Source organism: Mixophyes fleayi, chromosome 5, assembly GCF_038048845.1.
Source record: "Mixophyes fleayi isolate aMixFle1 chromosome 5, aMixFle1.hap1, whole genome shotgun sequence".
In the NCBI taxonomy this organism is placed as follows: domain Eukaryota; kingdom Metazoa; phylum Chordata; class Amphibia; order Anura; family Limnodynastidae; genus Mixophyes; species Mixophyes fleayi.
The window spans coordinates 110,213,639-110,231,773 of NC_134406.1; the positions used below are offsets into that span (position 1 = coordinate 110,213,639).

The window sequence follows — 18,135 nt, forward strand, 5'->3', positions numbered from 1 at the left end:
GAAAATACCTGTGTCGACAAAGAAAAAAAACAACAAAAACAAAAATGCAACAAACCCAAACCTGGCAAAACCAGTTTTCTCTCTCAGTCTCTGTGTGCCTTTGCTGAACCTGTTCCACCTGGCATTAACAGCGGATTTTGGAAGCTTTTGAATTATATGAGAGGAGATTACATTTACTCACAATTAAAATGATATATGCATTATACAGATGGGACAGCATCTCTATACCCGGATCAGATTAGTTGTTCAAGAAATGGGAAGGCTAAGTTAGCCCTTTGGAGAGAATGTAAGACTTTATTATTCCATCAAACTTTTAGCATATAGTAAACACTGCGAGCTTGTAGCTGGCTACTACAATCAAACAAGTACATTTAAGAGTCCTTCGCTGGCACTGAAAGTGGGACATAGCTTTAAACAGATTTAAAGTATTGTGGAATGCCGAGCATTGATGAATGGCAGCATTGCTACAGTGGGAAATGCATGCAACTTCAGGAAGATGTATGAGACAAGATGGAATGAGCTGATCTCTTCGGCTGCCTTAAAAACTCTGAAAGTGTCAAAATGGAAAATGACTTAGCTATATCCTTTTTCTGAATATGTAAAATAAATCACTTGTATCTTAATGAGAAACAGCAGGAGTACCAAAACAAGTTATCAGCTGAGCCTTCAATTAAAAATTGGGCATTACATGCAAAGGTCACCTTTGCTCAGGTAATCTTATTCAATCAAAGAAGGGGCGTTTTGTAGATGCCGTTAACTACTTTTTCTTCCAGAGGTACTTCAGATCTTTATGAAGATGTTGTGATAGTGATTTCTGAGCTTGAGTAGAAACTCTGCCTCCACTTGACAAGGACTGAAATCCAAGGAAATCAAGGTAGGAAAGTTCCAATCCTGCTAACATGCGTAATGCAAAGTGCAATGGAACGTCTTGCAGAGACCTGTGAACAATGTGGGGTGACCACTGAAAATGTCTACATGTTTGCAAGGCTTTGTCACATTTCAGAGGTTCTGACAGTATACACTTTTTGCTCAGGAATGTGGTGCTAAAAATCCCCAAACACGGTCTTACATTAAGCTTTCAAATTATGTAGCTTCACTATCAAAAGTTCTCAACTTTAAAGACACAGAATTGGATCAATTGGCAGAGTTCCTTTGGCATGGTATTAGTGTACACAAACAATCTTACTGCCTCCCAGAAATACATGACAATTATCAATAATAACAAGAATTTTCCCAAATGGTTTATTTAGTCTCCAGGTGGAGGTAAAACATTGAGGCCACCATCAGGGGGGTGCAGGGGGTACTGTTGTATCGGACCTGTGCTCACCAGGGGTCCCTGGCGGCACAGACTTACAAGGGGGGCCGCTGTCCTCCAGTCCTCGGCGTCCCTGCTGCTGCCGTTAGCCTGACTGTCACTGTGACAGCCAGGCAGCTGAATGCTATCACAGGGGAATGATTGCTCCACCCCTGCGATCATGTGATCCTCTCCCTGTCAGGTGATGGTTTTCACACTGAAGAAGAAGCAGAGAGGCTGCAGCAACCAACTTCTAGTAAGTAATTTTATTTAGTTGCCTAATATCAAGTACTTTTATAATTTCCATATGCCAGGACCAGGATCACCCTCTCCATATTTTGGCCTCTAATAAAGTAACCAACCCTGTCTGAACCAACCCAGGGACTTGGTACTATGATTGGAAGAGAGCATCAAGCTACAGGTCTCTCCAAAATAAGGCTGGCTAATTCAAAGACTGATTATTAAAAATGAAAATTGAGTAATGCTTCCTGTTTTCCATGGTTAAAAAAGTAATAATTGAAAACTAAAATAAAGAAGGTACTAAGAATTGCTGGATATACAGAGGTTGAGGTGGTAGGTCTAGTCATCTGCCTATTCGAGTGGTTGGTCGGGGGACAAGGTCATGATGTCCCATAGATGTCTAGTTATGAGTGTCAATATATCTACTTAGCATATTAAAGTGGACCTATCAAGCGGTGAGAAAAATCTTACATCAACAGCAAAGTAAAAGGCTAATCACCATATACCATTATTGCGAAAAATTAACTATAAAAATGTGCCCTGTACACAAGGACTGGTTGGGCTGTGGGGCAAGGAGGCATCTGCTCCTCCAGGCCGTAGTGGACTACCTTGGGCTGGGTCACTGTTCCAGCTGCATTTTTTTCCTCTTTAAAATAGTTTCCTGTCAGTTTAATTTGTACTGGGCCCCACAATTTCTGATGGCAGCCCTGGGCTGGAATACATGAAACTGTCCCCACAAGGCAATGACATGTCAATCTTTTGTTTAAGGTAAAACTAAAAATCTTGAGTGCTAACTGTGGTTTTAATCCGCTCCTAAACATTCCATTTGATTTTCTTCTTGATAGAATATTAGGAAAGTGGTGTCCCTATGAGGCATGATGTTGACCTACTATGTAATAATAACGTGTGTGTGACACACAAGAGCACAATTATTTTAATAAAATGGGTTATCCCTAAAGAGGACAGGGTATTGAACCAGAGTAAATCCGCCAATCTCACTGGGTTGTGGTTAAACGCAAACAGCATGATTAAGCTTTAAGTCAGAAAAACAACTAACTTGAAATATTTTTAAATGTGGATGTAATAAGTGCAAAGCTTCCTGTGATGAAAATGCTCAAACATAGAGCTGATATATGAATATATAGAAGTACTCCACAATGAGAATCACGTTGCGGAAAATACGACACCCGGATCCATTTTGATCTGAAAAGACTGTAATACATTGATTGTGATTGATTGGTTTATGCGCTTTTTGACCCTGACGAGCAATATTTGATTCAATGTTTCAGCTATAATATGGTCAAGCAGAGATTCACCTTTTTTTATACTGATTGTGCTTTGCTATGCTCAGCAGGTGATACTTGATTATGATTGATACTTGATTGCAGGTATTTTTAAATAAAATGTTTATGTGTATATATATATATATATATATATATATATACATATATATATATATATATATATATATATATATATATTCTTTATTTAATACGTTGCACAATAATTAACTTCAGCCTGTCACAGAGAACAGGTACAATAAAGTTGGAACGTAACAATGGTAATCCAGGTATGTTTTTGTTATTTTTAGAATGAATGTTGCTTTATGAAGCTTACACCCTCGGTGCAACCGAAGCAGGGTCACAATGATTAGATATGCTCAAAACAATATGGGAGTAAGTTGTGGCCATGCCAGTGCAATAAATTGAACACCAGTCACATTTTTATGGAGTTACATGCATCTCTAATTCAGGCTAACAGTGTTCAGCCACCTTGAAAGAGCTTGAGCTTTCCCTTCAGAAAGAATTTTCAGACTATTTTTCATTACAAAAAAGAAAAAAGCTGACACAAATACGTAAGGACCCAATGGTTATAAAAACATGTGCATGTTAATAGCATATACTGTAGATAAGTGAAGAGTGTAAAAAATGTAAGGTTGTGTTGACATTTCCAAGGCATTGAATATAAAGGATTAACAGGCTGTGATATATAAAAACAAAACATACTTACGTCAGAAGATAATGTGTTCCAAAAGTGAGGATTTTTCTTGAAATATTGCAATAGGCTGATGTAACATGTTATATTTGTGCTTTTTCCTCTGTTATGATTGCCTAGTAATTGTGGCAGGTAAAATGTTGAAGAACCAATTGTTTGGACATTAGTCTGAACGTTTTCATACACGCTGGCATGAAGGTCCAGGAGGTTTGTACTAACTGTAAAATGTTGCTCATTGTTTAAAGTGATGTACTTCTGAGAAACAAAATTCAAAACAATTTTATATAATAATAATAATAATAATAATAATAATAATAATAATAATAATATAAAATATTATATTCAAGTGATTCAAAATTCCATTTATTCAAATATTAAACAGTTCAACAACTGAAATTATACTTCTATCAGATATGTTATGAACTTAAGAAAATTTGATATCATAATAAAACATCACAGAATAATTTTAGAATTATAATTAATGGAAGCAACTAATAAATGGCCATGAACTTCAGCAGCTCAATACATTTTATGAAAATGTACAAATGTTACTAATTAGCTATTATAACTTATTAAGGAGAAGAATATGCCAATCACAAATCGAACAGAAATGGGAGTAAGAACGCTAATCGAAAAATGTAAATATAACTTGTATTACAACATAGTTATGAAAGCTCTTTAAATTTAGTTTCAGATTGCTGATATAGCCATAATTAGGTAAAGCTCAACACATAAAATATCATCTGAGCCCAATAACTAAAGAGAAGTCTCACCACAATTTGGCAGCAGTTCCTTTAAACAGCAAACAACAACCTGTATACACCACAGGTTCACAAATACAAATAAATGAAAACTATATGTTTAATGGATATTACTAAAATAATATGACTGCAGAATTTTCTTCTTTTAGATGTGCTAGCCAGATTCCAGAAAAAAATGGTGATGACCATAAATTCACTGATTGTATAGATTTTTCAATACAGAGCTATGTGATGACCCACACCACTCAATGGGAAATCCTTTCTACTGCAACTCTGTTTGGATAACTGTAAATTCCTTTACTGGAAACCATTAAGTAACCCCTCTACTTTCCCCAGCATATGCACAGATTGTATATAAATTTATGTGAAACTAAAAAATAATTGCACCAAGTGAGAACATATTTGCTTTTTTACGTGTTTAACTTGTTTAATTTGCGGTCAGTGCATTTTTTAAGCCACTATTTATTCCATTTCAGTGGTTTTGATGCATTTTAAAACAGTTGAAATCTATACACATGTTACTAAAAGAAATTGTTACAACACAAGTGAAAATGCATAGTAAGCACATAATAAACGATTACGTCCTTGATAGACGTTTGCTATGTGGTTTTACTTGCATTCTAACATGCATTCAAAAATGCATTTAAAACTTCAGACAAGCAGTGTAATCTAATCTAATTAATGTTAATGCAGCACAGCACAGTGCCCACTTCTATAAACTTTTTTATGAGTGCGAGGCATCTAGAGGCAGCGTGTGAAATAATTATACCCAATCATACCATTGGTATAAAACAATCCATTACATATGTATAAAAAATAAAGATGGTGAAATGTGCGATCAGTCATGAAGCAAATGTCAAAATAATATGCTTGAAAAAATAAATGTAAAAAGGTGCTTTATTTTTTTAAACTTAAATGAAAGATTTTGTGCAAAATATTAACATGCAGTAACAAAAATAAGTAAAAGTTAAACATACCAGCATCAAATCACTGATATATTCCACTCCATCCAAAAATATATTTTTCATTTCCATTGATTTGGATAACACTTCCATTGCACTGGATATCAGGAAAATCACTTTTTCTGCCAGTGCTCTTTGTAGTAAATGTCTTCCAGACTCACTGCTCTCAAAGCTCCTTCTCACAATTGATTTTGTATAATTAATAATAAGCACTGCACTGTCCACTGTAACCTAGAGTGAATGGATGAAAAGCACTGATCATGATTCTAAATAACATAAAGCAAATCATTTATTTCAATTGTTCTTCACAACATCCTATGGGCACATGCTTCATACTATTATCAGTATTATTTATGAAGAACAGAGTTTCTCAACCTCTTTGCAACATACATCTTTTATGACATCAAGGGCCTCATGTAGAGGTAGAATACAATTTCCGTCTAAAATGCAGACGGAAATTGCTTCCAAAAAAGACATCTCTTACATGGGTACGTTGAGCCACATCTATGTTGCTGGTCATCATTATTAGTTCCTAACTTACACCAGTGATCAAGCATCCGCATGTTTTACATTTCCTGATATACTTCTGACTCTCAGCCTACATAAGTCACATTTGTTCCAACATGCCTTCCACTGCTCCACCTCTTCAATTTTAAGTGGCCATAACCTGACTCCATGTGAAGGGACAGTTGCGTCTGATGTGTATGTTATTTCTAAGCCTTTCTTAAGTTATCACAAATTAAAAGGAGGAAATAATTGATTAAATGCATAACATTTGCCAAGATACACCTAAATAAACCATGGTGCAATTAGATGCTCTCAGAGGTTACTTAATTGATTGCAATCCACGTGTGTACAATTAAAGTGTTTAATTAATGTCAAAATAAATACACAGTCTGTTGCACAACAAAAAGTGACAAAGTTAAATTTGCACACCACACCGATTCTACTTCTCAGTCTGTGTGCATAATTCTTTACTCTGGATCATCTGGAATGAGTGCCGCTAATTGCCTTTATTTTACATTGTATTCAAAGAGGGAAACCTTGCTAATTTTTTGCAGCTTTACCAGTTAGGATAATTTGGTATTTTGAGTGTGGTGTTATCTAACAATATGATCTATAAACAATGCTCAGTTGTATATGATTCATAGAATTTATTGAACTTATCTGATTAAAACACTATACACACAATATGTTATATGTCACTTGGTAACTTATAAGCTACATGCATGCTGAGTGGCCATATTACATAACAATTGGAAAAAGTATTTATTGTAAACATTTCTTTTGTCTCCACTACAATGTTTCTTGTGTTATCTTAAGGAGATATATATGACAAGTATACTAAGACAGCTGTTTAGCTGTCAATATCTTTACTGGTTGCAATGCTAGCTAATATTATTCCTAAATAGAAATCCACTTATATATAACAAGCAACCTTCAAAAGTTAGAACAGGTGGAGCACTGATATCGAGATCCCGAGGCCTAGAACATGCAGAATTATTGAGGAATAGGTAATAAGCCTTAATTTGTTAAATAATAACAATCTGCATATTCTACATTAGGGTCTTTTCACATCAGATCACCCCCCCAAAAATGAAATGCCCACCACCCATCTCAGATTTTTATGAAATTATTTTAGCTAAGAGAGGATATCCAAAAAACTATTTCTGCCTTATATCTCGACTGTCTGACCATTAGTTTCCAAAATATTGATCTTTAAATGTATTAAATTATTTACTAATCACGGCTTATTTATTTGAAGTATCATGGGTGATTATTAAGGAATCATCACGAATTTTGGACCCTGAGGTAAATTTTCCTCCTGAATCCAAACCAAATTACTGCATCTGCCTTATGTTTCAAGTTACAGCAAAAATGCAAGTTTTTGGAAATAATTAAAAAGGCTGGTTTAAATCAACATTAGCTATCTCATTTTTAGGTGCTTAAGAAATGGCATACATTACTACCACAAAAAAATCAGCAAGATACTCTGCTTCACAGTGGACAAAAAAATAATGAGGTTGACGTTCGGTTACTGTTGTACCATATACAGACGTTATACAAGAAACCATGAAATTTAAAAACGTAACCATAACTGAAGTTGAATCAACAATCACATTATTTGCCCTTTGTTTGTAACCTATTTAATGGTCTGTAGTTTTCATTACAGTGTCAGCAGACACTGTATACTGCCTTCCAGTACTTCCTTGGGCAGTAGGCACTTTCATTACACAGAGTACGTCAATAAAAGAAACAAAACACTTATCTCTTGAAGGGCAGGATAACACATTTGTTGATTGGTTTTGTTTCATGATGTGTACCAGCACATCTTGTTCCTCCTCATTACATTGAATAATATACCCTATGTACCAGATGTTATTGTATATTGCTGCTCTGTATGTTCCAGGTTGCAAATCACTTTTGTCTATATTTTTTGTGACTGTGGCCATAGTGACACTAACTCTGGTTCCTCCTGTCTTTATGTCGTCTGATGACAAATAGTATATGTGTACCTCATCAGTACTAATAGCCCAAAATCTATGATGAGTATGTGTTCCTGCCATTGTCTTTGCTGTTTCTAGACGGCTATGCAGCTTGGTTTTGCCGTCTTGTATTTCACTTTGTGACACGTAGTAAAACTTTATGCCATTCACATTTTCATTTGCCCAGTTATACAGGTTCAAAGGTGTCAAAATGTGCTGGGTTTTCACTGCTTGCAGACTGGTGTAGGTGGCTAGATGTTTAACTATCCCTCCAATGCCGTCACACAGACTCTTACCATGAGATGTGGCAAAAAATTCCATTATGCTTGAATGTTGATGTCATCCTTATGGAAGCATAAGTTCAAAAAGTGTTTGTAGTTCTTGTATTGTGCACTAGCACTAAAGTAGATAACATACTCCAATTTTGGTAATAGTTCCGATAAGTGTTTCATAATTATCGTAATGAAGGCATACACAGTTATGGCTACATTGTCACGGGTATCACTTATAACGCACAGACTCATCCAGTTTAAAGTATCACAAACATCTTGCCTAAAATATACAGCAAATGGTGTAGTGTTGCTTGTGAAGTGTCCAAGTGAAATCATTGAATTACATCCTGATACACAAATGAATAATTTTCTGCAAAATCTATTAATACAATAGCTTCTGTTTCTGGTCAAATGGTTTCCTTCAACTGGCGTAGGTATTCAGCCTTGGACTTAGATGTGTACACATGGTCTGTTGCATCATCAACAGCACTACAAATAACTTCATGGAATTGTTCCACTGGACTAGTGATTGTAATCAATTTACTTTGGTCAGTGTGGACCCACTGCTTATAAACAATAGTGTCGTCTTCATCCACATTACTATCATGAAAACGTTTTACAACTGTTTTCAGAAGTGCTTACAGACCTGGGTATTTGTCATGTTGATGAAGCATACAAGTTTTTGAGACTGAACAACAAACAAGGATTTCAGTTAGGGCTTTGTAGTCCATCTTTAGTGGTAGAGCAGCAACCAATAATTTTACATTTTGGTGAGTTTCACAAACACACACAGAATGCATGCCTCTTGCAGCAAACGCTGATATACCACGGAGGTCGATAGGAACAAAACGGTCTTTGAAAGAAAGTTCTTTCAAGTTTTCTAGCAGAAACTCTCGTTCAATTTGTAAATTTGTTTCTCCTGAAACTTTTACAGAAACAAACTTTCCAGGGCACATCCGAGAATGTTCATCATCTTCGTAAAACTGCTGCAACTGATGAACCATTTAAACAAGAAGGGTTTTCCCTATATATTATTTAGATTCTGCCGGTATACCATGGGTTGCTTTAAGTTTACTTGATTGTTTTACCATGTATTCTGTGACATTAAATTGTCTACTTAATTGTCCAGCTGTTTGGTGCCAGAGTTAATATTTTTATTACTTCTTGTCTTGTCTGCTCTTCACAGTTTTGCTTTAATTCATATATCAGACTCTGTAAAACATCACAACCTGAACATTTGATTACTTTCTGGGGTGATTCTAGTGATGTACTAGAAAGAGACAATATTTGAGTAAGCTGTATTGAATGGCTGTACTTGCCCGCTCTTTCTTTCTTTTAGCATATGCCACCCATTGTCTTCTCTTTCCACCATGCAATTTCACTGGTGTGCAACCAAGCTTTGTAATACTTTGATTCAGCTCATCTGTTTCAGCAGGTTCAGTTAAACTCTCCGCCAGGGATTCTACTTCTTCTGTTGGCATATCTATGTCGTTACAGTGTGACAGTTGAATTTTGCATTTTGGGCAAAGTTTGTGTCCTGGCATAATAACAGTATGAAGTTGACACTCACCATGTTCTTTCGCCCAATTCAGTGACACAACACTTAAGCTTTTTCTGGCTATTTTTTGTGAGAATCCCCTTCCCATCAGTTTCTGTTAAGTTTCAGTTTCTGTATAGAAGGGTTATCCCATTGCCTCATTTTGTTCACTTTTTGTGTATGGATTTTAACCTAGCATAGTTTCTTGTGTAAATTATGTATGTGGTACAACAGTACAATCAAACGTCAACTTCATTATATTTTTTCTCCACTATGAAATAGTGTACCATGCTGATTTTTTTGTGGTAGTAATGTATACCTTTGTTTAGCACCTTAGAAAATTGGGATAGCTAATCTTGATTTAACCTAGCATTTCTAATTCTATTTCAAATGTTTGCATTTTAGCTGTAACTCGAAACATGAAGCAGTTACAGTAATTTGCTTTGAATTTTTGGATTCAGGAGGAAAATTTACCTTAGGGGTCCAAATGTCATGGTGATTCCTTAATAAACACCCGTGATACTTCAAATAAATTGGAATAAATAATCCGCGATTAGTAAATAGTTTAATACATTGAAAAATCAATATTTTGGAAATATTATGGTCAGACAGTATAATAACATATAACTGTTTTTTTTTGTAGTTGTTTTATGGACTTTGTGTGTTTTTGTTTGTTTGTTACATTTTACATGTACCTTGTCTTTATCAGAAATCTTACAACATTCTTTTCAGTAAATCTGTTTCATTTTCTTACCAATATCCAATATTCTTTTCCATAAGCTCCATCACCCCAAGATATTTGGCAGAAATAATTTTTTCGACATTCTCTTTTAACTAAAAAAAGGGGAATTAAAATCTGAGATTGGTGGTAGACACACCTGGTTGAACTGACGTGGAATGACCCATTACACAATTTATTTTCTAGCTATGGTAACTGTGTCCTATATTTTGATATGTTTCTTTGTATCTTTATTTAACCAACTAGACAATGTGTAAAACTTCTGCAGTGGTATGTCTTTGATATGTTCATTGCATTTTGTAATTGTTCAATTTAAAAAATGCCTTAAAAACTATTGACAAATTGGGGGGCGCAAATAAAAGATATGAATAGAAGCAGATCCATCTTCTCAGTCTCAGTCACATTGCTCTTCACCCTTGACTCTGCTCTCTAAGGATACTTCTGTAGCAAAAGCTGCATGAATATTAATCATGACAAAAAGTTTTTTTTTTATATTAGTGGAAGTGTTAAACTTATTTATATTGATATCATAAAACATGACTTTCCATCCATATTACTGATCATAACAGTGGCAGTAAAGTCTTTGACCATACGATTCAATAATGTATTGAGGTCACTCAAAACTGCTATATATACGCACATCTTCCTCACATCATATTTGCACATTTTTATTTTCATGGTCCAGTACAACAAAACATTGTCAATTAAACTAATGTACAAATAAAAACTAAGCAATGAAATCTTACCGTCAAAGTTTGGTACTTTTATATTACATACCTGATTGGAAACATTCAAAAGATCTCTTAGCATTGACACAATATCAGTAAATTCATCCTGCATTTAAAAATGTTAATAAATTAAGAAAATACAAAAATCATAATTATAAAAAAATCATAATTGTATGTTGATATTTTGTATGCTTATTTACTCATTGTAATACTATCACTATCTATATCTCTCTATCTATATATCCATGTAGTATATACTTATGTCTATATACTATAACCAATGGGTTCTATACTATTGGTTAAATATTGTTGGAGAGGGAAGGTTTGTTTTTTTACATGATGGACAATAAAATGTTGGCTTGCCGACTCACAATATATATTAAGGATATACTGTACATCTCAATAATATCTTATAAATAATATATATATATAACACATAACATCGTGTTACTCTTTCTAGTTTGATCTAATCTAATCTAAGGTTTTTTTAGATTCATTCATGTGAATGATTTTTCCTTTATGGTACTCTGTATCACAGTGTTTATACATGTATACAATCAAATGAAGATTTAATTTACCTGGTTACTAAAAGATAAGCTCTGAACAGTGAAAATCAGCTTATTTCTAATTTCTAAATGTTGTTCAAAAGCCATTTCAGAGTCCTCTGTATATAATCGATTGAGGACTGTGGTTAGTAAGATGACATAGTTTCGAATTTCAATGTGATTCCCCATTAATACAAGCGTAGAAAGATTTCTTAGGCTGTCATGAAACCTAGATAAAATAAGGTATATAGCATTAATGGTGGTAAATAAGACACAATATTAGATACTTCAGACAATAATTTCTCAGGGACTTACAGTTCCAGCTCTGGTAAGGAGTTACTAACTGTACTGCTGAAGACAATGGGGTGTACAGTCACATTCACAGGGCATGGTTGTGTTTGTGATCCATGCAGATTTGTTATTTGTGTGTAAATGGTAACTGAAACACAAAATGTTTTATGTCAGGAAATGTAACCAATATGGCCTTTATAGATGCCACAAACTTGACAAAGTAATAATATTAACCAGCAAAAAAACATTCTTAATATATAAAGAACAACATAATATCCTGAATTCATTACAGTCAAACAATACATTAGTTTCTAAATATTTTGATACAGTTTTTTTGATAGAGTTCATGGCTGATCATTAGTGCTAATAGCAGGCAATTAACCTACTAGTATGTTTTTGGGTGTGGGAGGAAACCGGAGTACCCGGAGGAAACCCACGCAAACACAGGGAGAACATACAAACTCCACACAGATAAGGCCATGGCCAGGAATCAAACTCATGACCCAGTGCTGTGAGGCAGAAGTGCTAACCACTTAGCCGTCATGCGGCATCGTGATATTCATGATTTCCAATTTTGTGTATACTGAAAATATGTACAATCATGATATGTTTTATCCAGAAACCTGTTTCCAGTATGTACTGAAAACCAGAAAATACAGAAAAAGTTAATTATTGGACTTTTGATTTACAATTCTTCTTGGACATTTCAGGCAGGATTTTGAAAATTACAAAATCTTTTTGGACATTTCAAGCCGGACTATTGGATACAAATTTATTTGGGACTTGGTTTACAGCCATTTTAGGATTAAAAGCTGCTGACAACAGATGAAAACATCAGGGGTTAGTATATTGGGGATTTATTATTTTTAATAAAAATATGTGGTATAAATGAGTATATATGAGGGTGTTTAGTGTCTTAATTGTTTTATTATTTTTATTAAATGAATGTGGCAATAATGAGGGTGTGGTGGTTTATTTAACATTTTCTTTGTGAAACTACAGGTCCCAGCCAGCCGTGGGTGTCAGGGCATGTTGGCACTTGTGGTTCTCCAAGTGTAAACATGCCCTGGCTGACATGGGTATGCTGGTGCTTGTAGTTATACAAGTATCAGCATGCCCACACCTGGATGGCTGGGACTTGTAGTTCCACAAGACAAAATGGCGTCCGTTAATTTTTTCAACTTATATTGCCGTTTATTCTCCTACACCCACCGCCCAGGAGTGTAGGAAGAGCCCTAATGCTTTCAGCACTGTGCTAGTTGTCCCTAGAGGGGGGCCCGTTAGTTTTTTTTCAGCGGAACCTACTCCCTAGGGGACCCTTGCCGCGTGTCCCCCTGTTATAGTGCCACCCACCATTGCTGTTTTGCCTTGTGCTAGTTATGTAAAAATCGGGGGGACCCCACGCAATTTTCCCCCCGATTTTCACATAATCAGCAGTAGGCTGGCAGCACTAGAGTTAATAGTGAATAGAGGGGGACACAACGCTTTTTTTTTTTTTTTTACTTTTATCAGTTTTAACAGCTGCCGGGAGCTCCGGCTGTATAGCAGGGCAGTGTAACAGTAATGTGTTTACTGAACACACTGCTAAAATGCAGCGTGTGGTATCTGGCATGTTTTAAAGCAAAGTCAGGAGAGTTTGCTAAATCGCAGCTTCATACATTTGAGACTTGTATAGCTAGATTGGCAAACAGTGAGGAGTTTGATCTATATAGATTTTGGAAATAGCGATTTTGACAGAAACACAACTCTGGCGGTTTTAAATGAAATCTCAGGTTCATACATCTGCAAGTTTCAACACTCCCAAGAAAAACGTTGGATTTGCAAATTCGCATCTTGATACATTTACCCCCAGATGTCAAAATGTTGTGCTGAGTCATCTGCATCATCCCTGGGTCTCTTGGGAAAGATACGTTTTTTTCTAGCAGCGGTTGACTGAGAAACTGAAGGAGGAGACACCGTCCTATCACGTAACACTTGAGCTGTCATCTTGCTCATCAGGAGCTCCTTGCATCTCTTCAGATCTGGTTCAGTTGGAAACAAAGAGAAGACATAGCTCTTGAAGGATCAAGCACAGTCGCCAAAAAGTAGTGATCCGATTTCAAGATTTTGATAACTCTTGGTTCCTGGCGAAGCGAATAAAGTACTTGATCTACAAGTCCTCCTTCAGTTCCTCAAGCTGCTTTTCCAAAAGTATAATTAGGGGAATCACTTGACTCAAGCTAGCAGTGTCTGAACTCACTTCACAGTTGACTGCTTCAAATGGTTTCAGTACCTTGCACAACAAGGAAAGTATTCTCCACTGCGCTTGAGTAAAATAAATCCCCCCTCCCTTCCCAATGTCATGGCTTGTGGAGTAAGCGTGGATGGCTTTTCATTGTTCCTCCATCCGCAGAAGCATATACAGGGTGGAAATCAACCTTGTCACCACCTCTTGCTCCAGTTGATGGCAGGGCAAATTAAATTGCTCTTGCAGCTGCTGCAATCTCCTGCATGCTGTTGCCGAATGCCGGAAATGTCCAGATATTTTATGGGCCACAGACATCATCTCCTGCACGTCCCTGTAATTTTTTAAAAAGCTCTGCACCACCAAGTTTATTGTGTGAGCAAAACAGGGAATGTGATGAAATTCACCCAGCTGTAATGCTCTCACAATATTGGTGGCATTATCAGAAATGACATATCCTGAGGAGAGTCCAAGCGGGATAAGCCATGTTGCAATGACATCCCTTAGTTTTTGTAACAGATTGTCAGCTGTATGCCTCTTAGTGAAGCCGGTGATACACTGAGTAGCCTGCCTCTGACAAATGTGACGTACTTGGGTACATGCTGCTGCTGTTCCTGCTGGTGAAGGCGAATCACCAACCCAGTGGGCTGTCACAGTCATATAATCTTTAGTTTGCCCAGTTCCGCTTGTCCACATATCTGTGGTTAAATGTGCAGTGGGTAGAATTGCATTTTGCAGCCCAATAATTAAATTTTTACGAACCTTCTGGTAGAGGAATAGCTTTTCTAGTAAAATGGTGTTGTGATGGAATTTGGTAAGGGGTACACAAGACCTCAAGTAACTGTTTAAAACCAGCTGCATTAATAGTGGATATTGGATGCAGATCTAATACTAGCATAGTCGCCATGGGGTCTGTGATCCGCTTTGCGACTGGGTGACAGTTTTCATACTTGCTTCCTCTTGCAAAGGATTGTTTAACTGTCATTTGTTGTAAACTACTAGTAGTCTTCTTCTTGATCTGCTTCTGGGATGAAGATTCAGCAGCAGCAGCAGTGGGACTAACGCTCAAGAATTTTTCTTAGAAATCCAGGATAGTGGAGGAGTCATCTAGCCTTAGCAACTTGGATGCAGGACTTACTCCGATCGCTTCTGAGGATATTGATGAGGACGGTGGTGTGGGTGTAGATTGTCGGGAACTAGCTGACAAAAGGGAACTAGCTGATGATGGGCTGCTTGTTGTTATTTTTTTAGCATAAGTTTCTGATTTTTCCAACAGCTTGCCATGAACCCGCTTCAAATAGCATAAAATGGATGAGGTTCCTAGATGGTTAAGGTCCTTACCTCGACTGACTGTGGCTTTACATACGCTACAAATGTTGCCAGGATTTGGGTAAAAATAATTCCACACATAAGAGGTGGATTTTTTGGTCTTATGTCCAGGCATGACACTGGCCTTCGTCTTATCATGTGCAAGAACTGCTTCCACCGGAGCAGGACTTACACAAACAACATCATCCTCATCAACATTCTCATTAGCACCCTCATTAGCATTGGATACACAAATATCCCCCTCATCCTCTTGCATTTCCAAAGTGGCATGCTCAATTTGTGTATCACCGGCTACACTTGGGCTGTTCATGCACATGTGAGGATACCACCCTTAGCTGGGATGGAAGTTACCCTCTGTGGGATTCAACTCACTCGGGTAGACCAGGATATATCCAAAATAAGACTTTATTACGACAGCACAACACCACAAGACGTTCACAAGTTACAGGGTAAATGGTAGCATGTATCCTCCAGCAGCCTCCTGCAGTCAGCACTCCAAAGTAATTATCTCTGTCTCTTTCAGGGTCTTATCCTCCCGCAATATTACCACTACCGATTAGCAAAACAGGGTGTCCCTCAGCCTGCGATACTGGCTCACACCTCCCTTGTCCTGGTAGGGTTTCCTCCAACGGCACCACAATGCCTGGCCAAGAGTCCTTTTCACTAATGTCTTCTACAACAGGATCCTCCAAACTAGAATAGCTCCCCTGGCATTCTCCTCGCCCTATATTATTTTCTGTCCACACTGGACGAAGGGTTAAATGTCTCAAACCTTTACAGAAGGGGTCTCCCAGTCAACACTTTAGCTGCTAGACATACTGTCCCTGTTATCTTGATTAGACAATAGAATGGCTTGACTCAATAAGCTGTTTTGGCTGGATACACTACACATGGGGTTACAATATTACACCAGGGAATGACACTGCACGCTTACATGAAACAATAGGACTTTTGACACATTGTATCAGCATTGTATTACGCCATCTGAATCTGTGATACATTTTGATACAATAACATTTATATTGATACATATTGATACATTTCCCAATGCTATTTCACCCAATATATTACTGTGGAGGCACATTGCATATCATTTACAAGTTCTAACCTCATTACCTCTCAGATTACTTGTTGACGTAGCTAAATAACATGGGCTGCCAGCTGGTTAACTCAGACATTGTTCTGATTACAAACCAAATCTCAGCTGCACCTCATACAATAGACATTTTAGACAAATGGTAATTACATTAGCTAACACAAGCAAACTTACTGATTTTGTCCTGTTATTTTCACACAGTATGGCAATATTCTTTATATTTATACTACATACAATATTGCAGGTAATAGCAAGGGCAAAATGTACCTAATAACATGAAATAATAATACACATAATACACCGATTCTCTGGTGTATATACTTAGACTGGGCCAAGGATTAAAAAGTACATTAAACTGTGAGAAATGGGTGATGAATACAAAGTTCTCAGTCCAGTAGCACCCCGTTTCATCACAGCACACATCTGCAGAAATGCTGAAAGGTGCCTTCTTTATGGGTACACTATCAGAATGTTCACACTTAGCACTCGTGGATAGACTCTGCTCAGGGATGTGTGTCATTTCTGAATCTGAATATACATTTTCCTCTAATGCCTTACTGTTTACTTCCAGATCGGCTTTTACACGTAAAAGTATTTGGACATCACTTTTGGAGTCTGAATGACAAGGTCTTGCTTGGTCATGACTCATCTTACAAGAAGATGCCTCTGTGACAGTTGCAGAACTAGTACACATAGATAAAGGCGAAGGCCTGATTCGTGTGTAGAATAGCATGTTGGCAATTTTATTTTTTTCTGCAGATAACTTCACCTGGATTACAGGTCTTTTTTTCTTGACCAATGTGACAGGTGTTTCTTTAAAAAAAAAAATCCCTGACTTGCAAACACTATGCACTTTAACATAGGCTTTACCAGATGACGTAGAGGGAATACTATCATCATGACTGGTGCCAGCAGCTGCTTGGTGCTCCTGCTCTTCTGTGTACTGCTGTAAATCCATTTTGATAACACTGTACAATTTGACTGCAAATTCAGATGATCAAGCCTGCCAGCCCTAGTATTTCTATTTCAGCAATGACAATTAGCAATGGAGCAATGGAGCTCTCCTCCTTGTGTGTAACCTATATAACACCGTACAATTTGACTGCAAATTCAGATGATCAAGCCTGCCAGCCCTAGTATTTCTATTTCAGCAATGACAATTAGCAATGGACCAATAGAGCTCTCCTCTTTGTGTGTAACCTATATAACACTGTACAATTTGACTGCAAATTCAGAAGACCAAGCCTGCCAGCCCTAGGATTTCTATTTCAGCAATGACAATTAGCAATGGACCAATAGAGCTCTCCTCTTTGTGTGTAACCTATATAACACCGTACAATTTGACTGCAAATTCAGAAGACCAAGCCTGCCAGCCCTAGGATTTCTATTTCAGCAATGACAATTAGCAATGGACCAATAGAGCTCTCCTCTTTGTGTGTAACCTATATAACACCGTACAATTTGACTGCAAATTCAGAAGACCAAGCCTGCCAGCCCTAGTATTTCTATTTCAGCAATGACAATTAGCAATGGACCAATAGAGCTCTCCTCTTTGTGTGTAACCTATATAACACTGTACAATTTGACTGCAAATTCAGAAGACCAAGCCTGCCAGCCCTAGGATTTCTATTTCAGC

General features: G+C 36.9%; 1 protein-coding gene across 1 annotated transcript in view; it reads right to left on the reverse strand.

Annotated features, from left to right (window-relative positions):
• Nucleotides 1–18,135, reverse strand: part of PKD1L1 (polycystin 1 like 1, transient receptor potential channel interacting) — a 197,653-nt gene that overhangs the window by 100,155 nt on the left and 79,363 nt on the right. The window contains exons 18-22 of the mRNA XM_075214369.1: nt 11,875–11,998; nt 11,593–11,788; nt 11,064–11,120; nt 5,268–5,483; nt 3,545–3,784 (exon numbers count right to left, since the gene is read on the reverse strand). Of these exons, the coding sequence (XP_075070470.1) occupies nt 3,545–3,784; nt 5,268–5,483; nt 11,064–11,120; nt 11,593–11,788; nt 11,875–11,998 (833 nt within the window). The remainder of the gene's footprint in view (nt 1–3,544; nt 3,785–5,267; nt 5,484–11,063; nt 11,121–11,592; nt 11,789–11,874; nt 11,999–18,135) is intronic.